The 26,574-nt window shown below is 40.7% G+C and overlaps 1 protein-coding gene across 1 annotated transcript; it reads left to right on the top strand.

Moving 5' to 3' along the window:
• The first annotated feature begins 331 nt into the window (after nt 1–331).
• On the top strand, nt 332–26,569 carry LOC145412388 (luciferin sulfotransferase-like). Its single transcript, XM_080282276.1, has 4 exons — nt 332–465; nt 7,917–8,127; nt 8,361–8,487; nt 26,397–26,569. The coding sequence occupies exons 1-4, from the start codon at nt 332–334 to the stop codon at nt 26,567–26,569; spliced, it is 645 nt and encodes a 214-aa protein (XP_080138402.1).
• The last annotated feature ends 5 nt before the right edge of the window (nt 26,570–26,574 follow it).

Genomic DNA, 26,574 nt, shown 5'->3' with positions numbered 1-26,574 from the left:
TCCTGTTAACTGAGTGGAGACACGCACCTGAGATATCCACACAGGAACCAAACTTCCACACTTTTCCTAGCGTCTCGCCTCAGTGAGGCGCTGTCACCCGCAAGAAAGCATCGGTTCACATCACGGAACGGCTATGCAGGGGGGATGCATGCTTGTGGTTGATGGGTCTGCTTGGCAAGACAGACTGGAGTTGATCAACAACATGCTGTCTTATATCATATAATGTCATATACACTATTCTTTCCTTCGCACCCTAAATTACACCAAACAATATAATTCATTACATTCGTAGCTTGGTTACTAAAACAAATAATAAAGGTAATAAGCAGTCATGGGACTGAGGCCTGGCCTCGATCTCGTGGCCTCGGCCTCACGACCACATTTTCAAGTCGTCTTCGACAACGTCCTCGCCCTCAAGACCTTGGCTACAAAACTTGGCCTGGTTAAACTCGACCTCAAGGTCAAGTAAAAAGTGTAAAGACCTCGTGACAGTTCCAAAGTTATGTCCAGATGATGGATTTAGAGATGCACACACACACACACACACACACACACACACACACACACACACACACACACACACACACACACGATCTAACTCCCAGCTTCACTGCCCCCCCCCCCACCTTGCTTCCATTCCCGTGTTATTCTTATAGTCTGGTGACACTCTTAGAGAAGCTGGCTAGTATGAGCCTATTGAATTACTACTGTTGTACTCTTTTATTCTCTTAACCTTTGTGCTTCACACATAAGAACAATAGATAAGAGAGTAACCTCAAGAGAGCAGTTATTGATCCCTGCCTGGTAGTTCCTCTTAAATCAGGCATTTTCGTTTTTATCTACTTATACTTAAGAGCTAAATTGGGCTGAGCCTATAGTATCTTCATAATAACAACACGAAACACTCAAAGCGTGCCCACCAACTAGTCTCAGGGTAAATACTTCACTTTGCCCAAAGACTCTTATTTTTCAATTGACTTCTCTCAAAATCAAATTATTCAGTTTTTACCAAGCCCTTATCCTCTCCACCGACTCTGTTTCAAATAAGTCAAACCTGCTTCATTTGAATTTTCTCAGTGATCTTGACCTTTGACATATACCAGTAACTTTGATCTTTAACCAGTTGTTCTTAATACAGAATCTCTTTGTCCTTGATTTAACCTGAACACTTCCACAAAGTTTAGTCCACATCAGAAGAACACTGTTTAAGTTGACCTCAGACACAATGGGTCGAACTTTGATCTTGCCGTGTGACCTTGATGTTTGACTTACTCTTCACTATTGACCCTTAACCCTTCCATCAAGTTGGTCCAAATTAGGTCAAAACTGTTTGAGTTGACTTTGCCCTGTGACCTTGGCATCTGACCTTTTCGTGTGATCTTTACCTTTGACTGATGAGTATTAAAATGGAATTCTTTTATTCTTACCTCATCATTAAGCCCTCCACAGTGTTTGGGATAAATCGGATAAAGTGTCACATATGACCTTGCCCTTTGACCATGACCTTCGACCAGTTATAAGGGTAGCAAAAGGTTTACTCCATGGCTGCTCCTTAACACGTCCACCAACTTTGGTTAAAATTGGTTATAAACTGTTTATTTTGTTAAACAAATATACTAACGATCGAAATTTTACCTAACTCTGTGACCTTAACCCTTCACTGATCCTGCTTAAATCTGATGTACTTCATTCTTGCCTTACGCCAGTCTTTCCGCCAATTAGGTCAAAAGTGGATGATAACTGTTTAAGTTGAATTTGCCAGGACAGTGTTTGACCTACATCTGCGACCTTCAGTTTTGACTTCTTGTTTGAGAAAACGTTAGATTTCATTTTAGATGCGAGGAAGAAGGAACCAAGGGCTAGAAATTCACAATAATTATTTTCTCCAAGAAAAACAAATAAAAGACTCAAATGAAAGATTCATTCAATTCAAGATGCCAAGATACTTTGCTTTTAAAAGACTGGAGGCCATAGGCAGAAAGAAATACAGACGGAGACATAGCTGATCTATTAGAGTTGTGATGGACTGAGATTTTCGGTTAACTCATGCATTAGAGAGATGGACGTAAATGGGGTAACAGTTTGCTGGCAGATTGATGCTATGGCTTTGCCATTGCACTTGACATCTCAAAGGCTTGCGATCGAGTCTGGCATAAATTTTTAATTTCCAAACTGTCCTCTTATGGTTGCTATCCTTTTATCTGTGCCTTCATCCATAGCTTCTATAGCTGCTGTTGTAGACGGCCATCGTTCTTCTCCTAGATCTATAAACAATGGTGTTCCTCAGGACTCTGTCCTATCACCAACTCTCTTCCTGTTATTCATAAATGACCTTCTAAGCTGTACACCTAACCCTATCCACTCATACGCTCATGATTCCGCCCTTCACCATTCCATTGGGTTCTCGCAACGTCCATCTCAGCAGTTACTTCAACAAACAAGGGATGAGGCTTTGGCACACTTAATGTCTGACTTGGCTCACATCTCTGACTGGGGTAGAAATAATCTTATTGTTTTTAATTTATCAAAGACCCAGTTTTTACACCTATCAACCCGACAAAATCTTCCACAGGAGTACCCACTAATGTTTAATAATATTCAGCTTAATCCTGCATCATCCTAAAACATACTTACAGTAGGGTTTCATTCTCTCGGGACTCATCTTGGAAAGATCCTATTACATCTTTTGTAAAATCTGCTTCCAAGAGATTAGGTGTGCAGAGCCGACTCCGTACCTTCTTTACCCCTGCACAGTTGTTGACTTTATACACGGGTTTATTCGCCCCTGTTTAGAGTACAACTCTCATGTGTGGGGAGGCTTCCCACATACAGCTCTTCTCAATAGCTTGGAGTCAAAGGCATTTCGTCTCATTAACTCTCCTCCTCTTACTGGCTCCCTTCAACCACTGTTTCTTTGCCGCACTGTCGCATCTTTATCTCTTATTCTATCACTGCATCAATGGTCACTGCTCCTCTGAACTGTCTTCTTGCATTCCTTCACCTCTATGACGGGCGCATAGCACAAGTCGAGCAGGGCAATACTTCCAAGGTGGATAGATAGCTGATGACAGGGAGAGCTGGAGCTCCCGTTTCATCAGCCCACGGGACTAGTTCCTGACCATCCCCCTTTGCTTAACTTTTTCAGTGTCTCAGTAACACAGAGAATAGGGCAGCATGCTCTCAAATACAAGTTTCTCTAACTATCAACACCAAACTACATGCATAGTACACACTACACTTCCTTTTCCAAAATTTAAAAATACTTATGGCTGCAAAACACGTGGCCTCGGAGTCCCCAGGGAGGGGGGACCATAAATGCCCCCACCTTCCGCACCTCTCCCAGTGACGACTAGAGCTGTCTGGAACCACTGTCTGACTCACTTCTTCATTTCTGCAACATTAGTGGCCTTTCCTCTAACTTTCGCTCTGTTGAGCACCACCTCTCGTCCTCTAACCCTCACCTTCTTTTCCTAAGACTCTGCTGTCTAAGGCAACTGACAGCAAACCCTTTTCTGTATCCTCCTAATTTCTCTATACTCATTTCAAAGCCAAAGGTGGCTGTTGTGTATATATGCACAACGACTTATCTTGCTCTCGTGTTCCTGAACTCGATTCTTCTGAATTCTCTTCACCCTGGTTTCAGCTTTCATGTCATTCTCAGACTAAATATATCCGTGCTGTTTACTTCTCCCCTGTTTCTACTGACTATAAAAAATTCTTTGACCATCTTACTTCTACGAGGGAACACATTCCGTTCATTTCTCCTTTCTCTGAAATGTCCATTCTAGGATATTTCAGTGTTCACCACCATCTTTGGCTCTCCTCTCCTTTCACTGACCCACCTGGTGAACAGAATTAAATCTTTTCTATTCTTAATGACCTAGTGCAGCTTGTACAGCACCCTACCCGTAACCCTGACTGCCTTGGTGAGAGCTCTAACATACTTGACATCTTCCTTACAACTAATCCTTCTGCTTACACTGTTAATCTTTTCTCTTCGTTGGGCTCCTCCGATCACAACCTTATCACCTTAACCTGTCTTATCACTCCGGTACGGCCTGCAGACCCTCCAAAGAAACGTCATCTGTGGCACTTTGGAGCTGCGGATTGGGATGCCGTCAGGCAGTACTTCTTTGATTTTTCCTGGAATAATTATTGCTTCCATGGCTGGGAGCCATTTGGGTGTGCCTTGTGCATTACAGAGGTAATGGAAGCATACATTCCTTTCTCATATCCTTTGACTAATGCAAGAAAGCCTTGGTTTAATCACGCGTGTTCTAATGCTGTCCGCAACAAGGAGAGGGCCTATAAAAGGTACCGGAGCCAACCCACCCCTGAATCACATCTTTTTTATGTTTCTGGCCGGAATCGTGCTAAGTCCGTTCTTCGCTCCGCTAAAAATAAGTTCATCAGTACTAAATGCTCTCAACTCTCCAACTCTAATTCTTCCCGCTCCTTCTGGCATTTTGCCAAAAACCTTTCTAACAACTTTACCTCATCATCTTTCTCTCCTCTTTTTTACTCTGATGGTTCTGTAGCTATTTCTTCTACTGATAAAGCTCAGACTTTCTCCTCCAATTCCACCTTAGACGATTCTGGTGCTGTTCCTCCATCTCTTCCCCCCCTCTGAATTCCTCATGGCTGATACTAAAATTTGTTCAGCTGATGTATTTTCTGCCATCACAGGCCTCAATACTAATATGGCATATCGGCCTGATGGAGTCCCTCCTGTTGTTCTCAAGACCTGTACTTCTGTGCTTACACCCTGCCTAGGCAAACTCTTTCGCCTCTGTTTATCAACTTGTATCTTTCCTTCTTGCTGGAGGTTTGCTCTCATTCAGCCAGTCCCAAAGAAGGGTGACTATTCCCAACCCTCTAACTATCGTCCAATTGCTTTAACATCCTGTATCTCAAAAGTTTTCGAGCCAATCTTATAGAAGAATTTTAAAGCATCTTTCCATCACAATCTTCTTTCTGATCGTCAGTATTGGTTCGGTAAGGGACGCTCCACTGGCGATCTTCTCACCTACCTTTCAGACTCCTGCATCCTCCTTTCGGGACTTTGGCGAAAGCTTTGCCATTGCACTCGACATCTCAAAGGCTTTCGATCGAGTCTGGCATAAAATCTTTAATTTCCAAACTGCCCTGTTACGGTTTCTATCCTTCTATCTGTGCCTTCATCTATAGCTTCCTTTCTAGTCGTTCTACGGTAGGTGTTGTAGACGGCCATCGTTCTTCTCCTAGATCTATCAACCGTGGTAGTTCCTCAGGGCTCTGTCCTATCACCAGCTCTCTTCCTTTTCTTCATTATTGACCTTCTAGGCTGTACATCTATCCATATCCACTCATACACTGATGACTCCACCCTTCATCTTTCTATTCGATTCCTGCAACGCCCATCTCAGCAGTTACTTCAACAAACAAGGGATGAGGCTATGGCACACCTAATGTCTGACTTGGCTTGTATCTCTGACTGGGGTAAAAATAATATTGTATTTAATGCATCAAAGACTCAGTTCTTATACCTATCAACCCAACAACATCTTCCACAGGTTTACCCACTAATGTTTAATAATATTCAGCTTAATCCTGCACCATCTTTGAACATACTTGGGGTTTTATTTACTCAGGACTTGTCTTTGAAAGATCGTATTACATCTCTTGTAAAATCTGCTTCCAAGGGGTTAGGTGTGCTAAGCCGACTCCATTCCTTCTTTACCCCTGCACATTTGTTGACTCTATACAGGGGTTTTATCCACCCCTGTGTGGAGTACAACTCTCATGTGTGGGGAGGCTCCCCACATACAGCTCTTCTCAATAGGGTAGTCAAAGGCTTTTCGTCTCATTAACTCTCCTCCTCATACTGGCTTCCTTCAACCTCTGTCTCTTCGCAGCACTGTTGCATCTTTATTTCCTTTTTATCGCTACTTCAATGGTTACTGCTCCTCTGAACTGTCTGCTTGCATTCCCCCATCTGTATGACGGGCGCGTAGCACCCGTCTTACAGCAAACTCTCATCCCTCATCTGTCCAACTCTCTAATGCAAGAGTTAACCTTTGCTCCCAGTCCTTCATTTATGGAACAGGTCAGCTCTGGAACTGTCTCCTTCTGTCTGTATTTCCTGCTTCTTATGATCTCCAGGCTTTCAAACGCAGTGTGTCCAGGCATCTCGAAATGATCGGAATTTAAATTTGGATCTCTCTTGTATTTTGTTTTCCTCTTGGAAGGAACAATTATTGCAGGCTCGTGGCCTTTGGTTCCTTCTTTCTCGCATTAAAGAAAAAAAAAATCCCTTTTCTGTCCAACTCTCTTATGCAAGAGTTAACCGTTACTCCCAGTCTTCATTTATGCAACAGGTCAACTCTGGAACTGTCTCCATCTGTCTGTATATCCTACTTCCTATGATCTCCAGTCTTTCAAACGCAGTGTGTCCAGGTAACTCCAAATGAAAGGATCTTGATTTTTTTTTTTTCTTGAAAGGAAGGGTTTGCGGGCTCCTGGCCTTTGGTTCCTTCTTCCTTGCATAAAGAAAAAAAAAAACTAAACATAATGGATGAGGGATGGAAGCAGACACTTGAGAAGCACAGTGATAATTGAAGTAGCAATAGAGAAGATTAAAAAAAGCAGAAGTGCGGCGACAAGAGAGAGGCTGGAGGGAGCCAGTAAGAAAAGGACAGTTATATGAGAAAATGTACTGGTATATATTACACTCTAATGATAAGAATATGTGGAGAGTCCCTCCCCTCCCCCCGAATGAAAGTTTACTTCACAGAGTGGTGAATAAAACCTCTATATACAGTCAACAGCTTTGAGAGGGTAAAGAAGTCATGGAGTCGGCCTGGCTAACCTAACCTCGTGGAAGCACATTTTGCAAGAGAGGTAATGTGATCTTTTCATGATATATCGCGAAAGAATGAAACCCCAGGAATGTTGAGAAATGGTGCAGGATTAAATTGGTTATTGTTTAATATTAAAAGTTACATCTGAAGAAGATTTTGACCCTAATGGGCTGTCCCTTCACCCACCCATCATATTTGAGTAAAATCGGGTAAAAACAGGTTTATTTATTTTGCTAAACACACACACACACACACACACACACACACACACACACACACACACACACACACACACACACACACTTGTTCAGGCCACCATTTTGCTTCTGGATCCTCGCGCTCCCCAGGTTGAGAACCACTGGACAAAATCATACTTTAGAGCTGTGAACGATATGCTTATAAATCACACCAGATTTGCTAAGTCTTAATAACTAGACACTCCACAACCAGCCCCAGTGCACGGCTTTCGGTTAATTAGTGGATGCAAGGACGGCGACCGATTCCAGGGACCTCTATCCCATTGCATTTGAGGCAGCCATCTTGTTTACTCTCACTTCTTACTGCTAGTTTCGCAGCCTCACTGATTTCTATGGAGGAGAAACACAAATGACACTAATAGAAAGCAATAGTAACGTGCTCATAGATTCACAGTATATGATTAATCCAACACTATCGTACGAAAGCGAAGCAAGAAAGATGCTTGAGAGACATAAATCATGAGTGACAACTGTTGAAACAAGTTGTTTCAGAAGTGCCTGTGCAGTAACGTGGAGGGATAGACAGTCGAAAGAAAATATCATGAATATGGTAGATAGGTTAACGTGTGAAAAATACTGTATTGAGTAATACTGTTCAGCGACACGGCTATAAGGAGCTATTTGATAATATGACTGACTGGAAGAATGTACAGTTCAGAGAAAGGAGAAGGATAATGGAATGAGTTGTTGCCAGGCAGGGACAACATTGTATGCAGATCTTTATGTTGAGGCCATCCTCTACAGGATGCAATATCGTACAGTGTACTGATAGCTAGACAGCAGTCACTATAAGCACGAATATTTACAATTCCCCCTTCAGCTGTGACATGCTGCTCCCTGAGAACACTCCAGCAGCCAGTCCCGTCTGGTCCAGGTCCCCAGCCTTCAACAAGCTGTGCCCTGATGCCGACCCTAAAGATGGAATCTTCCTGCAGTTGACTGAGGCTCTCCCTGATGCCCGCACCATCAAAACACACCTTCCTTTCTCGCTCCTCCATCCGACACTCCTTGACACAGCCAAGGTTGAAGAAGTGTGCTATAGTCTTGCGCTCTCTGTACAAATTATTACCTATTCTGTGATTTATAAATGAACATACTGTTTCACCGTCACACTGGTCTTTAGTGTACGGCGTTCTGACCCTAATGGACATGGACACCAAAATTCTCTCCTTATATTTCCTCCTCTTTGCTTCCCTTCTAATGCGCTTTCGCAAATCTTTCTTATCTTTTATATCCACCTCTCCCGATCTCTGTACCCCTGAAGGTGGTGTACATGGTAAGGAACCCCAAGGCTGTGGCCGTGTCCTTCCATCACCACTCATGTCTCTACCGATACATCGGTTTCCAAGGATCGCTGGAACAGTTCGTCAAGTACTTCACTTCAGACTATAGTGAGTTACAAGTAACAGTATCAAACTGTGATGGGTTATGTATGAACCGATGACTATTAATTTCAAAATTCAATATGTATATTTTTCCATATTTACTACGGTTGTCAGATTCTTGATACCAACAACAGACTGCTGTAATCTATAAAAAAAAAAAAAAAAAAAAAAATGCAGTTCTCTGACGGAATTGATAAAAGTTTAATGTTTTGGACTTCAAAACAGCGTAACATCAATTAATGCATTATTAGACCTTGCACACTGAAAAGAGTCACCCGCGATTAATTTATATTCATTCACAGCCATACACCGTTTTATATGTTCCATTAGCTTTACCAGCATTGGATTTATATATGATTGCCATTGTTGCTCACTTCAAAAATTCTCAAGCGTTTCTTATATCAATACGTGCTATAATGTTACTTTTTATTTTTTTTTTAGGCAAATAATTTTTTTGGGGGGATTTCTTTTTTTCACTATTTCCATTATTATGTGACACAGTATATAATTATTGCATCCTTTCCAAACCATTTTTAAAGAGAGGCACTTGTCGGTGAGGTACGACAAAAACCCTGGTTAGTTAAGGTTAGGTTAGCTTAGGTTAAGATAAAATAGATCAGGGTAGGGTATGCACGATTAGGGTAGGCTGGGATAGGTTAGGTAAGATTAAGTTGGATTACTGCTGGCTAGGTTTTGTTAGATTAGGGAAAGTTAATGTAGGTTAAATGATGAGATTATGAATAGAAGGACGTAAGCGCCGTCGCACAGAAAAGGGACCTATGTGCACTGGCTTCCTCATGACGTTCAATGTTACACGGCAGTTTCATTACACCTCACCTCGCTACGGTTGCTTGAGATGTTACCGGGAGTCAACATGGGTACCTCCGTATACGAAATGCCTGTAGTCACACTTTTCAAGCAGTTTTGACCCGAACAGGAACAAATTTGGTGGTAGGGTTGAGAATCAGCGAAGAATTGACCAACAGTTCTTGAAAACAATCAGTCAAAGGCCAGAGTCACATGACAAGACAACTTTAAGATTTTTACTGATCTATACCAATCTTTGTGTAAGGGTTCATTTATTTATTTACCTTTATATTTACATGACATTATTACTTTCATCAGTATGAATTATGTATTTTGTTAATCTAATTTGATGTTGTTAATTAATTATTTATTTTTTATCTATATCTATCTGTCTATCTATCATTTAATTTACGTATTAGTTGCTGGAATTATACCTTCACCATTTTATATTAGTTGTTTTATTTCCAACAAAGGCAGTGTAATTCTTGAGAAGTACTTACATAACAAGGCACAGCCGTCGAATAATGTGGTTTATTTATTACTCTTTAATTTTCTCCAACCGTGTTAACGCAGAGAGCAAGTTTTATGTTTTGAGTTGTGTGTGTTCTTACCTAATTGTTCTTACCTAATTGTATCTTTACAGGAATGAGTCAAGCTCGTACTGTCCCGTGTCTTAAACCATATTTATCGTACATATCCTTAAATTTGTGAATTGTTTTGGCACACACTATTTCATTCGGTAGTGCATTCCATTGATCAATTGCTCTGTTTGGGAAACCGAATTTCCTTACGTCTTTATCACCTCTCTTATGCAGTTTTTTGCAGTGTCCTCTTGCTGATGCTTCTCCATATGTTAAGTAATCATTTATGTCTATTTTCTCCTTTCCTGATATGCACTTATATAGCATTATCATGTCACCTCTTTTTCTTCTCTCCTGTAGTGTTGGTAGATTCAGTTTATTTAGTCTTTCTTCGTAGCTTAGGTCCCTTGAGCTTGGTATCCATCTTGTAGCGGCCCTTTGAACTTTTTCAATCTTGTCTATATGCTTTTTGAGATGAGGACTCCAGACTACTGATGCATATTCCAGGGTTGGTCTAATGAATGATGTTATTATCCTTCTTAGCATGTCTTCATTTATGTATGTGAATGCTATTCTCATATTTGCAAGCAGTGTATACATGTTCCGTACCTTCTCGCTGATGTGGTCAGCTGGAGATAGTCTGTTATTGATAATCACACCTAGGTCTTTCTCTCTTTCTGATGTGTATAGGGTTTTATTTCCTAACTTATAATCCCAATCAGGTCTTTTTCCACTTTTACCAAACTTGATTACATGACGCTTGTCCACATTGAATTCCATTTGCCAAGTACTACTCCATTCATGAAGTTTATTTAATTCTTCTTGTAGCTCCCTGCAAGAGTCTGTGCTAGTAATTCTCCTTTGTATTTTTGCATCATCTGCAAACATATTCAGATAGCTCTCATTTCCAGTGTTACTGTTTATATCATTTATGTACACTAAAAGCATGATTGGTGCCAGCACCGAACCCTGTGGTACTCCACTAGTCACTTCTTTCCATGATGAGTAGTTTCCTCTTAGTACTGTCCTCATTTCTTTTTTTATGAGAAAGTCTTGCATCCAACAAAACAGTTTGCCTCGAATTCCTCCTTGATGGTACAGTTTCCATAAAAGTCTTTGGTGTGGTACTGTGTCAAAAGCTTTCTTGAAATCTAAATAGATACTGTCCACCCATCCTTCTCTTTCCTGTATTGTGTTTGTTACTCTGTCATAGTAGCTCAACAGATTAGTAACACATGATTTTCCTTTTCTGAAACCAAACTGTCTTTCTGTTATCATACTGTGTTCTTCTAGATGATTTACCCAAGCTTTTCTTATAAGTTTTCCTAATACCTTGCTTACAACACTGGTCAGTGATACTGGTCGGTAGTTGAGAGGATTTTGTCTATTTCCTTTCTTGAATAAGGGGACTATATTTGCTTTTTTTCCAAATATCAGGTATTTTCCCTTGACTCAAGGATTTCTTGAAAATTAAAAATTATGGTTTACTTAACTCCTTTGCGCATTCTCGTAATACCCAACATGAAATTTCATCAGGACCTCTTGCTTTTCCTCTATCTAATCTACTTAACTCCTCCTGTATTACTTTTTCTGCTATTTGTATATCTGGTAGTATGTATGGACATGCGTGTTCCACATAGTCCCTCTCAAAATTTTTTTCTTCTGTAAAAACTAATTGGAAATTCTTATTTAGTGCTTCACAAATATCTTTCTTTTGTGTATAAGTGATTCCCTCGTCCGTAATGGATTGTATTATATCTTTTACTTTGGTTTTGCTTCTGATATAGCCGTAAAACAGCTTTGGTTGATCACTACTTTTATTCATTACATCCTCCTCAAACTGTTTTTGGGCGTCCCTCCTTATTCTTGTATAATCGTTTCTTGCATGTTTGTAATTATCATATGCCCTTTCACTACTGTGTCTTCTGTATCTATTCCACAACAAATCTCTTCTTTCTTTTGATTTGTTACATTCTGTATTGAACCATTTCTGTATTTTTTTATCTGCTTCTTTGTGCTGTGGGATGTACTTCTGGACTCCTATTTCATAAAATTCCCAAAATTTTCTATATGCAGCATTTAAATCTTGTCCTCTAAGCTCATTTTCCCGATCAACTTCTAAGAAATACTTCTTTAGGTCTTGATAATTTCCCTTTCTATAGTTTAGGCTCTTTTTGTAACTGTCATTGCTGTTTACTATGTCATATGCTATCCTGAAGTTATAATTTAGTACTGCATGATCGCTTTTGCCGAGTGGAGGGTGATATATTAAACTGTCAATGTCATTTTCTTGCCTAGTAAATATTAGATCTAGCACTGAAGGTACATCAAGTCCTCTTTTTCTGGTGGTTTCCCTCACATGTTGCGTTAAGAAAAACTCTTGTACGAGATCCAGGAGCTTTTGGTCCCAACAGCTTTCTTGGTTATTTATATCTAGAGTATTCCAATTTATATTTGTATTGAAATCCCCAGTTAGTATAATTCTTTCCGATTTCTCTTCCATTTTATGTAGCAATGATCTTATACTCTGAATTGTACTCTCTGCCAGGTCCTCATATTCGTCTCTTTCCCATGTGTTTGATCTGGGTGGCATGTACTAATTGGCTACAGTTACTTTACCTTCAGATGTGTCGATCTCTACTGCAATCAGTTCTACTTGTGATGGTATATCTAGGTTTATTTCCTTGACTTTTAGATTTTTCTTAGTTAATATTATAATTCCTCCTCCTTTTTTTTTAATTTCTGTCTCTTCTCCATATATTGTATTCCTCTAAGTTTAGTATGTCATTGGATATCCTTGGTGTTAATTTTGTCTCAGTTAGGCATATTATTTGTGGTTCATTTTCTCTGACATAATCATTCATCTCTAGTAATTTAGATACCATTCCATCCACATTTGAGTACATCAACTTTATCATCTTGTTTATATACTTGACATGACATGGTTCTACTACCTTCCTCCTTTTTCTTCCATCCTGTTTGTGTACCACTTTCGTACCTGCAATCCTATTACTTTGTAAAAAAATTTCTTCTTCTCCTCTTCTGATCTTCCCTCATTTTTTGTTTTTGCTTCCTCCCTTTTCTCTTTCAGTAATTCCAGTTCCTCTTGTGTTAGGCATCTTTTTATCCATACATTTTTGAACTCCTCTTTTTCCATAAGATTCTTTGCATTTTTTAGTATCTCTTCCACAGTGTTTACACTCTGGAAAGTCACCTTTAGAGGTCTTGTCTTGCTTTTCTCGTATTTCCCTAACCTTTTGTGTTTCTCTATGTCTTTACTACAGATTTCCTCTGATACTTCTTTCAGTAAGCTCATTACATTTGCCATCTCCTTTTTGTCTCTAGTGATCTTGTTTTTAACTTCTTCCTCTTCTATACCAGTGATTACTATTGATTTATTTATTTCTACTGAATCTCTGACTAACTTTGGATTGTTTGGATTATTCTTTTCACTTCCTTTTTAATGCTTTTTTCCTCCACCCTTGTTTCTAAGTCTTTCTTTACTTTCACCATTTCAGCATACGTGGTTTCTACATCATTTTTGTAGCTTTGCACAGCTTCATTCACCTGTGTTATCTTCTCCTCAATATCACTGCTCTGGTCCATAAGACTGCTTGCTTGTCTAATTGTCTCTGTGTCATTTTTTAACTCTTCCATAACACTCTCGTGATTGACTACTGTACTTGCCATTTCACTCACTTTCTTCTTAAGCGTACTCAATTCCACTGTTAGTTCACTGATGGTTGTGTCTTTCTTATTGGCCTCCCTTCCTAGTTTTTCTATCTCTTCCTTTTGCAAGTGCATTTGCTTCTTTATTTCATCAATTTCATTTTTGAAAGCCATTTCTAGTTTGTGTACACGTTCAACCAGTCTATTGTGAGTCTCCACTTCAACCAGTTCTTGGTAGAAATCATTTTGCTTTTTACTTTTATCCCTTTTCTTTTCCAAATTTGTTTTACTGAAGTATGTATCCATTTTGTAATACTAAATGAACAGAGTATGTACTTACAGAGTATGTGCACTTTCCCCGTGTTGCTGTAGTATAAACAAACCCAGCTGACTCAACGCATCGTGGTTCTTTGTTCTGTTTGAACCAGTCTTATTTAAACTTCTTATTTCTTTTCCTTTTAATAATGAAAAATCATTTAGTCTAACCTGGTACAGAGCTTGACTCATTCAAAGATACTAATTTAGGTAATGCCGTGTTGGTCTGGTATGGAGCGCTGGTGACGGACGTCTACCTCCGATGATTCCCTCTGTGTGTGTGTGTGTGCAAAACTTTTATCCTAGTTTAACAAAACATGGCGGAAGTGTTGTGGGCTAGCCAATGAATACCCCTCCCCCCCTTTTTTATTTTAGAGTACTAGAGTAAAGGTCAATGCCACACGGGTAGGTCAAGCGTTGGTCCAGGAAAATCAGTTTATACTCATTAACAGATTTCAGGGAACGGTTGAGGACAAGGGAAAAACGAAGTTCAGTCCTGAGAACATTCAGCCAAACGTGAAGGTCACAGGGCTCAGTCAAGTTTTTGGCTTATGTATGTGCATGTTAACAAAGCAACTCGCACAATTTTGACCCAGTTTCAACTAAATCTGATTGAAATTTTAGAGGATCCATCAAGGAGTAAACTGATTGCTTTTTAGAACAACAGGCCTAAGTCAAGGTCACAGGGCAAGTTCAACTTATAAGTTTTATCTGATTTAGATCAAACGTTGTGGAATCGCTTAGGATACGACAAGAAAAAAGGATTCTGTATTGATAGTCATCAGTCAAAAATCATGGCCACAGGAAAAGGTATAAGTCCAAGGTCAGATCAATTTTAATCTGATTTGAAACTAATCTGGTGAAATAGTTAAGAGTCAGGTAAGAACAAAAAGATAATTTTGAGAACAGTCAGTCAAAGGTCAAGATCGCAGGAGAGGGTCAAGTCTGACTGATGTATCTATGGGTGAATAAAATAATTAAAACAATTTTGATCTTATTTAAATTGAACTTGATGGATGAATTCGGGATCACCCGAAAGGCTGACCTATTGTTTTGAGAACAATAGGTCAGAGCTTAAGATCACATGGCGGGGCCAACTTAAAGTTTTTATTCAATGGAGGCTAACGTCCATAGTCTTGAAACTGAGGGCAGATGTTACTCTTCCCACACCCTGCTCAAAGTAGAAGCTCACACCTTCAAAGTAAGTGATAATCTATAAGTGATAATCTTGAAAATGTCAGAGCGCACCCCTTCGTGTGGGTAGGAGAGGCAAACAGTTGGTAACATTGATTAGTTTTAAAATTTAAAATCTCAAAAAAATGACAGCTTCTAAGATTCACATGTAATATATTCTCTTAGTGTTAGCAGTTCTTACCTCCTTTATTATTAATGACTGGCATTTGCTCTTGAATACTCTATATAAGAGTAGCATACAAGCTTTGGAGAACCTGTACCACTGGAAAAATTCGGTGTCAGACATAGCTTCAAACGGGTTCATGCGATCAGTAATAACCCAATGAATACGCCTTGGCTGGTCATACCGATTTTAACTATATTTCCGCCAGAAATGCTTGTTATTGCCATTTTTCCCACCCAGAAACCCAGAAATCCTACCAGTCCCCCAGGACACGTGTGTGTGTGGGGGGGGGGAGGTTAATTTGAAAACCAATCACGAGCACCGAAAGTAAAGGTCATATTCATTCAGATCACACCAAAATACACAAGAAAAATTTATTGCCAAGACCAAGCAAAACAGTGCGAACTAGTAAATGTTTACCAGACGCAAACATGAGACTTCGTGCGACTCGTCAGTTTAGGTGGTACTTGGCCATTCTTTACTGTAGGAATCATTTCATGAACTATCAACCTAATTATAAAAGTATCATGCACCATATCTGATAAGCAGCTTGCTAAAAATGTTGACAAATTAAATAGAAGTGGATACAGTATAACAACTTTGTTTTCGTCTAATCATAAATTAACCACCTCCGGAGATGCGATGAAGTCTTTTAAAACTAAAAATACCTAACTCTTATTTTTTTCTTTGCACAATGTGTTTATCAATAAATTAAAATTCCCATAACACACACCAAACGGTCCTTCAAATTCTCCGTAGTTTTCTTTGCGCAAGGCAACTATTGGAGTGGCCCTAATGAGAGAGGGCAGCGTTTGGAAACTCCTTGTACTGTTGTTTGCAGATGATACTGTGTTGTTAAGTGAAGACGAAGGGGAACTGCAAGGCTTGGTGGATGAGTTTGGGAGAGTGTGTAAGAAACGGAATCTAAAGGTGAATGTAGGGAAGAGTAGAGTTTTGGTCTTCGAGAGAGGTAAAGTCAGTGAATGTGTACAGTCAGGGAACGTTCGCGTTACCCACCTCTCGAAGCACTGGTGTGAGACGGGTGAATGTGAAGCAGCAGCCAGACCTCATGTGTCTGGTAACTGTGAGTGTGAAAGATGGGGAGACGGGAGATTGGGGGCAGAGGTGGGTTTGGTGATAGTCTGGGAATCACTTGTAAGTCAGCAGTGTATGACTTGAACCGTAAGGATAAATGATAATATGATGTTAGCACTATATTTAAAAAATTATGTAGATGTCTGTAGGGTTAGTGTTGTCAGGAAAGTTATGGAAGTTTGCTGTGTTCGAACAGAGGTTTGAATGCTTTCATTCCCTCTCGACACACATGAGACATTTCCCAAGGAGATATTCGTAACGATATAAGATATTTATATTTTGTTCACTCAGAAACAAAGCCATTATCTCTCTCTCTCTCTCTCTCTCTCTCTCTCTCTCTGTTAATTCTTATAAATTGGCTTTATTATTTATCCTGTGTCATCCCACTATAAACATCAGCCTGCAAACATTCCCAGTTTTATTCTAGTAATTATTCATCTCAAACTTAGAGTCTAGGGTAGTGTGTAATAATAATAATAACAAAAAAGAATTATATATATGAGCGATTAACAGACTCTTCGTTTTCCTTTAGACAGAATAACATGGGAAGTCCTAATTATAAGATCAGTCTCTGTAACTATAATTCCTATCAAATATTACAAAACGAAGGCAAAGAAGCATTTCTTTGACAGTAAACATTCATTATATATATGCAGTAATGTAGACAGACTCAGAGAACAGGGTGATACCATACAAACAACACCCGCTTTTGCACTTTGAGAATACGTCGGACGCATTATCATTGATTATTGATACAATGTCATGAGCAACTCTCCAAACCCTCCCACCCCCGGCCACCCTCCCTCCCACTCACAGTTACCAGACATGTGGGGTCTGGCTGCTGCTTCGTGACTATTCGTCGACCACCAATGCCCCGAACAGTGGGTAATGCGGAACTTTTCCTGACTGTACAATGAGTTTGGATGAGGAGGAAATGGAAAAAGTGAGTACGTTTAAGTACTTGGGTAGTGTGATGAGTAAGGATGGAAGTTCGGAGGGTGAAGTGCTTGAAAGGATGCATCAAGGAAGAAAGGTTGCTGGTTCCTTGAAGGCAGTGATAAGAAACAGGGAAGTAAGCATGGAAGTGAAACTGTTATTACATGACGGTACTGTGATACCAACTCTAACTTATGGAAGTGAAACTTGGACCTTGTCGGAGGGAAACAAGTCAAGAGTAAGAGCAGTGGAAATGAGTTATTTGAGAGGAGCCTGTGGAGTCACATGGAGAGACCGACAGACAAATAAGGATGTGAAGGAGCGTTGTGGTGTGGATGTGGCTGTGATAGGAAGCGTTAGGAGAAATACACTGGCCATGTGGAGAGGATGAAGAGTGAGAGACTGACGAGGAGAGTGTATGTGAGTGAGGTGGAGGAGGAGAGAGGGAGGGGAAGGCCAAGGATGAGATGGAGGGATGGAGTAGAGAGGTATATGAGAGAGAGGTGTGCGAATTGGTAGCAGGGCAGTGAAATGGCGAGGGACAGGGTGACATGGAGACGATTTGTTTGTGGCCACGCCGTATAAAGGATTAAGGCATTTGGCAATAGGTAGATGGAATATTTGCCAGCGGGACAGCGAGAGCTTTCACTTTTTCTGTGAAAGCTAACATAAATTGCCATAACCTGTATATCAATAAAAAGGGAATTTACTGTAGATTGACCTGGTGATATCAGATTTCATGTAACTCTAATCTCTCTCTTTTTTTTTTTTTTTTTTTTTTCACAAATATTTTTATACAGAAGGGTGTGCGATTTTTCCTTTTCGGCTAACTTCTACTCGTCCTATTGGCCCTTTAGCCTTGTTCAACGATACTACGGTAAAGAGCAACTATTCAGCTTTAAAACATTCATTAATCTACCATTAAAAGTTAGTGTACAGTGGCCGATTATGTACAAATGTTGCTGCAGGACGGCGCGCTGTATGTGCGCCCGGCTGAATCTGGCACAGACACAATCGGTGGAGGGCCGGAAATCTCAAAGGGTTGAACATCTTGAATCCAGCAACTTAATTAGTGATAGACAATATGGTTTTCACCACGAGAGATCCACCATTGACATACTCAATCTCCTGACTCATACCATCCATCAGTCAATCGACCTACATGGCGAACTCATGCAGTAGCCCTTGATATTTCTAAAGCTTTCGACAAAGTATGGCATCGTTTGCTGCTGTCCAAACTCCCTTGCTATGGACTAACGTCTTTTGTTCCTCTGCTTTCCTCATACCTCAGCGACAGAAGAATAAGAGTAACAGTAGATGATGTACAGTATATTCCAATTTCCACTCAATTAAGCCGGCATTCCATAGGGGTCAGTTCTATCGCCAACCCGGTTACTGGTTCATATTAATGATTTCTTATCTGCCACTCACAATTCCATCCATTTATATGCAAATGACTCAACACCTCACGGTTCATTCATACTCAAACACCCATTTACAGAGTCTAATATCTCTACCTCTCAACTCAGTACAGTCATCTCCTTAAATCAAGACTAATCTACAATCAATGAATGGGGACAAAACAACCTTGTCTCATTTAATGCTAGTAAAACCATATATATACAATTTACGAATAGACAGATATTGCCAGATTCGTATATTACCCTCAATGCTACTAATGTTCTCATCTCCAAAAGTATTGAAATTCTTGGTGTCTCACTTAACAATGCCCTCAGTTGGACATTTCATGTCAGATCACTTGCTAAAATCGCCTCAAAGAAATTTGGATTATTGTACAAAGTCCGTAATTTCTTCACTGACGAGCAAGTGAGTCATAATTTATAAGAATCATGTGCGCTTTCAGCTTGAATATTGCTCACCCTTGTAGAATATGGATGTGGAGAGGTTGCATTAAAACTAGACAAAATTCAGAACAAAGCTGTTGGAATTTTCAATAACCCTGCTATTATAAATAAACTACCTTCCCTACAAGTAAGAAGGAATGTTGCCTCCCTTGCATTATTTTACAGATTTTTTAATGGCAAATGCTCAGACGAAGTTGCGTCCATTGTGCCACCTCTCCATGCCTTCCCTCGTGCTACACGGGCATCAGGTAATGCTCATGGCTGGAATGTCACTCAGCCATATTGCAGAACTTCTGCCTATCATAATTCTTTTATTCACCGAACTACATCTCTCTGGAACTCGCTTCCCTAGAGTTGTTTCCCCCCAAACTTCAACTTCCAGCTGTTTAAGTCCAACAATTACAGATATTTTATAAATGGAGGACGCCAGTAATTTCGTGTATGGATATTTTTTTTATTAATTTGTTTTTCCTTCCTCTGTTATTATTAAAAAAAAAAAAAAAAAAGGAATCTGAATGGCCCAGATTATGTTAGCTGGCATGGGCCATGGCTGATTAAAAAAAAAAGAAAATCAAATTTAAGGTCATTATAAGAAACAGGAGCAGACACATGCGTTCTTCGACGCCTTTGTCTCCCTTGTTGATGTTACACAAGTAGTTACCTGTGGGTCTTCAAATCTTGTTTATATATCATCAACCTTACTGCATGGTGAAATTTTCTTACAGTATTGTGTCTCCACAGTAAAAATAAGCGACTAATTTACATTTTTCCAGCCTCAGAGTCTCGCCACGATTCCAGGAGGACTGGAAACTGTGCAAGAAGTCTGAAGCGCTCAGACTGTGTGTCCTGGCATAGACCATTGCTGGGAGAAAAAATCCCATTCTCCCCAATGGGGTCGATCCAAATTTCACCCACGGGGTCAAAGTCATTGTAAGAAATTTAAAATTTCAGGTTCAGAGTTTCACAACTTTTCCAGGAGAACAGGAGACTAGGCAAGAAATATGAAAGTCGCAGGTTATGTTTCCTGGGTTTGAGCATTGCAGATAGAAAAAAAAAAAAAACAAATATGCCAAATGGAGTCAAGGTCATAGAAAAACGTAAAATTTGACTTTTGAGACAGAATTTAACTTGGAGAAAATTTCCTTTAAATTATTACAGAATGTACCCTACCATGACCTATGAATACTACTGAGGTGTCCTGCTCGTGCCTTAGTGACAGTTAATCAAGGACCTCCATCCGGAACTGTAGATGGAGACTAGTGACTGTCCTCAGGACAGTTACAGTTCTAGTTATTAGACTCCATCTGTTACATAGATGTAGACTGTTGTTTTCACTGGTATTATTATTATTATCCTCTCTTCATCGTCTCGCAGCGATTCCAGGAGAATCGGAGACTGTGCAAGGAATCTGAAGGACCCAGGTTATGTGTCCTGGCGTGGGCCAGTGCTGATGGAAAAAATATCTAAATCTCCCCAATGGGGTCAAGGTTATTGCAAAAAAACAGTAGCAAACACATGTGTTCTTCGACACCTTTGTCAGACCCCTTGTTGATGTTATGCAAGAAGTTACCCAGGTATCTTCAGATCTTGTATATATTACACATACCTTACCGCATGGTGAAGCGTCCTTGTTGCGGCTACACAGTAAAAATATGTAACTAATTGTTATTATTCCGGCCTCAGAGTAACCCGACGATTCCAGAACTAGAGACTGCACAAGGAATCTGAAGGGACCAGGTTGTGTTCTGGCATGGACCATTGCTGATAGAAAAAAAAAATCCAAATCTCCTCATTGGGGTTAAGGTCACTAAGAAACAGTACATGGAGGCTATTGTCTGTCTGCAGGACAGTTACAGAGTTCTAGTTATTGTTGTTTTTGTTGGTTTCATTATCACTGTCTCTCTCATATTTCATTATTTGTTGTAGATATTTCACGCATTTTTGCACACGCACACGACCCATACAAGCTGATAGACATACTGTAGGATGCAGCCACACTTGCAGGACACATGTGGTCAACAATATTAAAAGAATCATCGTGTTAGAGTTGCTACAGTATCAGCGTCAGAACGTTGGACAGACCCTGAGCCTAATTTCTTCTTGACGATAACATGTTTAGGGCCGTGTGGCAGCACCAAACACAAATATTTTCTAGGAATTCTTTGTTCAAGTGAAGCAAATTGGACCTCAGTTGCATAGTGAGTAATGATGTAAATAATGATTACCTATCTGTCTATTTACCTACTTAACTGTCTTCTGGAATCTTTTTTTTTTTTATGTAAGGAAGAAGGAACCAAAGGCAATGAGCCCGTAAAACTGTTCCTTCCAAGAGAAAAACAAAATACAAGAGAGAGCCAAATTCAAGATCCATTCATTTCGAGATGCCTGGACACACTGCGTTTGAAAGACTGGAGATCATAGGAAGCAGGAAATACAGACAGAGGGAGACAGTTCCAGAGTTGACCTGTTGCATAAATGAAGGACTGGGAGTAACGGTTAACTCTTGCATTAGAGAGTTAGACAGAAAAGGGGTGAGCGTTTGCTGCTAAACGGGTGCTACGCGCCCGTCGTAGAAGTGGAGGAATGCATGCAGACAGTTCAGAGGAGCAGTGACCATTGAAGTAGTGATAGAAAAGAGATAAAGATGCAACACTGCGGCAAAGAGACAGAGGTTGAAGGGAGTCAGTAAGAGGGGGAGAGTTAATGAGACGAAAAGCCTTTGACTCCACCCTATTGAGAAGAGCTGTATGTGGGGAGCCTCCCCACACATGAGAGTTGTACTCCGCACAGGGGTGGATAAAACCCCTGTATAGAGTCAACAATTGTGCAGGGGCAAAGAAGGAACAGAGTCGGCTTAGCACACCCAATCGCTTGGAAGCAGATTTTACAAGAGATGTAATATGATCTTTCCAAGACAAGTCCCGAGCAAATGAACCCCCAAGCATGTTCAACGATGATGCAGGATTAAGTTGAGTATTATTAAACATAAGTGGGTATACCTGTGGAAGATTTTTTTGGGTTGATAGGTGCAAAAACCGAGTCTTTGATGCATTAAAAACAACCAGATTATTTTTACCCCTGTCAGAGATACGAGCCAAGTCAGACATTAGGTGTGCCATAGTCTCATCCCTTGCCTGTTGAAGTAACTGCTGAGATGGACGTTGTGGGAATCGAATGGAAAGGTGAAAGGCGGAGTCATCAGCGTATGAGTGGATAGGGTTAGATGTACAGCTTAGAAGGTCATTGATGAATAAAAGGAAGAGAGTTGGTGATAGGACAGAGCCCTGAGGAACACCACTGTTAATAGATCTAGGAGAAGAACGATAGCCGTCTACAACAGCGGTTATAGAACGACCAGAAAGGAAGCTAGAGATGAAGGCACAGATAGAAGGATAGAAACCGTAAGAGGGCAGTTTGGAAATTAAGATTTATGCCAGACTCGATCGAAAGCCTTTGAGATGTCAAGTGCAATGGCAAAGCTTTCGCCAAAGTCCCGAAAGGAGGATGACCAGGAGTCTGAAAGGTAGGTGAGAAGATCGCCAGTGGAGCGTCCCTGATGGATCCTATCCTGATGATCAGAAAGAAGGTTGTGATAGGAAAGATGCTTTAAAAATTTTCTATTAAGAATAGACTCAAAAACTTTCGAGATATAGGATGTTAAAGCAATTGGACGATAGTTAGAGGGTTGGGAATGGTCACCCTTCTTTGGGACTGGCTGAATGAGAGCAAACTTCCAGCAAGAAGGAAAGGTACAAGTTGACAGACAAAGGCGAAAGAGTTTGCCTAGGCAGGGTGTAAGGACAGAAGCACAGTTCTTGAGAACAACAGGGGGGACTCCATCAGGCCCATATGCCTTATTAGTACTGAGGCCAGTGATGGCAGAAAATACATCAGCTGAAAAAATTTTAATGCTAGCCATGAGGAAGTCAGAGGGGGGGGAAGTGATGGAGGAACAGCACCAGAATCGTCTAAGGTGGAATTGGAGGAGAAAGTCTGAGCGAACAGATCTGCTTTATCAGTAGAAGAAATAGCTACAGAGCCATCAGAGTAGAAAAGAAGAGGGAAGGATGTTGAGGTAAAGTTGTTAGAAAGGTTTTTGGCAAGGTGCCAGAAGGAGCGGGAAGAGTTCGAGTTAGAGAGTTGAGAGCATTTTGTACTGATGAAGTTATTTTTAGCAGAGCGAAGAACAGACTTAGCACGATTCCGGGCAGAAATGTATAAAAGATGTGATTCAGGGGTGGGTTGGCTCTGGTACCTTTTATAAGCCCTCTCTTTGTTGCGGACAGCATTAGAACAAGTGTGATTAAATCAAGGCTTTCGTGCATTAGTCAAAGGATATGAGAAAGGAATGTATGCTTCCATGCCCGAGAGAATAACCTCCGTAATGCGCAGGGCACACCCAGATGGCTCCTGGCCATGAAAGGAATAATCATTCCAGGGAAAATCAAAGAAGTACTGCCTGAGGGCCTCCCAATCCGCAGCTCCAAAGTGCCAGAGACGATGTTTTTTTGGAGGGTCTGCAGGCCATACCGGAGCGATAGGACAGGTTAAGGTGATGAGGTTGTGATCAGAGGAGCCCAATGGAGAGAAAAGATTAACAGTGTAAGCAGAAGGATTAGTTGTAAGGAAGAGATCAAGTATGTTGGAGCTCTCTCCAAGGCGGTCAGGGATACAGGTAGGGTGCTGTACAAGCTGCTCTAGGTCATTAAGGATAGAAAAGGTGTAGGCTTGTTCACCAGGTGGATCAGTGAAAGGAGAGGAGAGCCAAAGGTGGTGGTGAACATTGAAATCTCCAAGAATGGAGATTTCAGAGAAAGGAGAAATGGATAGAATGTGTCCCATCGTAGAAGTAAGATAGTCAAAGAATTTTTGATAGTCAGTAGAATTAGGAGATAAGTAAACAGCACAGATATATTTAGTCAGAGAATGACAGGAAAGCCAAAGCCAGAGTGTAGAGAATTCAGAAGAATCGAGTTCAGGAACACGAGAGCAAGATAAGTTGTTGTGTATATATACACAACAGCCACCTTTGGCTTTGAAATGAGTATAGAGAAATTAGGAGGATACAGAAAAGGGTTTGCTGTCAGTTGCCTCAGACAGCCGAGTCTCAGTTAGGAAAAGAAGGTGAGGTTTAGAGGAGGAGAGGTGGTGCTCAACAGAGCGAAAGTTAGAGGAAAGGCCACGAATGTTGCAGAAATGAAGAAGAAGAGAGTCAGACAGTGGTTCCAGGCACCTTGAGTCGTCACCGGGAGAGGGACTGAAGGTGGGGGCATTTATGGTCCCTCCCCCTGGGGACTCTGAGGCTATGTTATTCGACGCCATTTTTTGAAAATTTTGAAAAGGAAGTGTGGTGTGTACTGTGCATGTAGTTTGGTGTTGATATTTGGAGAAACTTGTATTGGAGAGCATGCTGGTCTACCCTCTGTGTTACTGAGACGCTGAAAAAGTTCAGTAAAGGGGGATGGTCGGGACCTAGTCCCGAGGGCTGATGAAACAGGAGCTCCAGCTCTTCCTGTCATCAGCTTTCCATTCACCTTGGGAGTACTGCCCTGCTCGACTGGTGCTACAGTCTACTCCTCAGCAGTGTATAACCGCTAGATTTTTTATTCTTGTAAAAAATAGCTACAAGTGAATTGCCTCCATGTCACCTTGTTCTTTGTCATCTGGGTGCCCCCTTTCCAATTCACACACCTCTCTTTCGTAATGTACACCTCCACCCCATCTTTACATCTCATTCTCGGTTTCCTCATCCCCCTTCTTCCCCCTCTACCTCACTCACATACAGTCATTCTGTCTACCAATCTCCATCCTTTCCACATGCCAAAGTAATCGCAAAGTGCTTCTAATTTTCTAGCACAGCCACTTCAACGTCACAACATTTTTTCATTTCATCATTTGCATATTTTCCCACGTAACGCAACACTCTCTTCTTAGAAACCACATTTACATTCTATGAAAATATTTACGCCATATATATATATATATATATATATATATATATATATATATATATATGTGTGTGTGTGTGTGTGTGTGTGTGTGTGTGTGTGTGCGCGCGCGAGTGCGCAAAAACAATATACACCTGCTTACACTGCTTATGTATATTTTAGACGACTGCACATGCGCACTGTTTCGTTTCTTGCGTACAGAAGCTGTCTTCACGTTTTTGTTTTTCTTCAAAATAAAACAAATCGACATTTTCGTTAGTTTTCGAACAACAAAAACGAAACTTTAGGCATTCATTGTCCTTAAAAAAAAAAAAAAAAAAATTGCTTTCGTCCTTCTGGTCCTGATTCGTTAATTAGGGTAGGAAAAGTTAGGTTTGATTATATTAGGGTAGGAGGCTTTGAGGGCTTTTGCTCTCTGCCAACTTCTAGAACAGTGAGAAACTCATTTTTGTTAATTATTTCCCCCCCCAAACAAAGTCTTTTGCATCTGAGCTGGAATGAGAGTTTTCCGTCAGTCAGTCTGTTTGTTTGCCGTTAGAGGTCAGATATATGGACCGGATTTGACCATTGAAGAGTCAAATGAATCTTCTCCACCAGATGGTGTGCCTTCATTAGACTGATCGGCATGCTGAGGTCACCCCCAAGGTCACATAGACCAAAAAAGGTCAGGTCTATTGAGCAGGCACCTTTATCTACAGGAGTTTAAGCAAAAAGAAAATTGTATCATTAGGAAGGGTGCTCAGAATGAAGTTTTTTATGCGCTAATCACAAGTTTGACAAAATCCACTGGATTTTGGCAAATTCCAAAATCTTTTATATACTCGCCAGTGTCCTTACCTCATTAGGTGGTGTAGGTAGGTAAGGAGGTAGGTAGGGAGGTAGGTAGGCAGGAATGTACTGTAGGTAATTGTAGGTAAGCAAGGAGAGTGGGAAGTAGGAAAACAGGCAGTGAAGCTGACAGGGTGGTAGAAAGGTATGTACTCGTAGATAGGAAAGTATATGCAAAAACGTGGGTATGCAGGCAGGGAGGTAGGTAAGAAGGTAGGTAGTGAAATATCGAAAGTACTGTAGGTAGGTAGGTAGGGAAAAGTGCAAGTTAATCCTGTACATGCTAGACAATTAACATATAACATGGAATCTGCTGCACATGGCAGGAATCATACTCTTCGGGAACCTGGCGTGGTGACCCGTAGCTAGTATTTAAATATTATAATCACATACGACGCACACCTCAAATGGACGCTTGTCGGTACAGTACACTAGAAGAGAAGCTACTTGAAAAGTTCTTTTCGAGGAAAGTTTCGCTATAGTAGCAGTACATATGAACGTGTGCTTTCATCAGTGGTGTACGGTATGTACTGGGCTCACGTGAAGGAGGCGTGGGAGCGGCGGGAGCACCCCAACTTCCACCTGGTGTTTTACGAGGACCTGAAGGCGGACATCATGGGTGAGCTGCGGCGCCTTGACACCTTCCTCGGCACCCACCTGACCGACACCCAGTTGGCCAAGGTATGATTCCC

This window comes from Coenobita brevimanus, chromosome 93 (genome assembly GCF_032717465.1).
Source record: "Coenobita brevimanus isolate Jiangsu-jjx chromosome 93, ASM3271746v2, whole genome shotgun sequence".
Lineage (NCBI taxonomy): Eukaryota > Metazoa > Arthropoda > Malacostraca > Decapoda > Coenobitidae > Coenobita > Coenobita brevimanus.
This window is presented reverse-complemented; position numbering and strand designations above follow the sequence as displayed.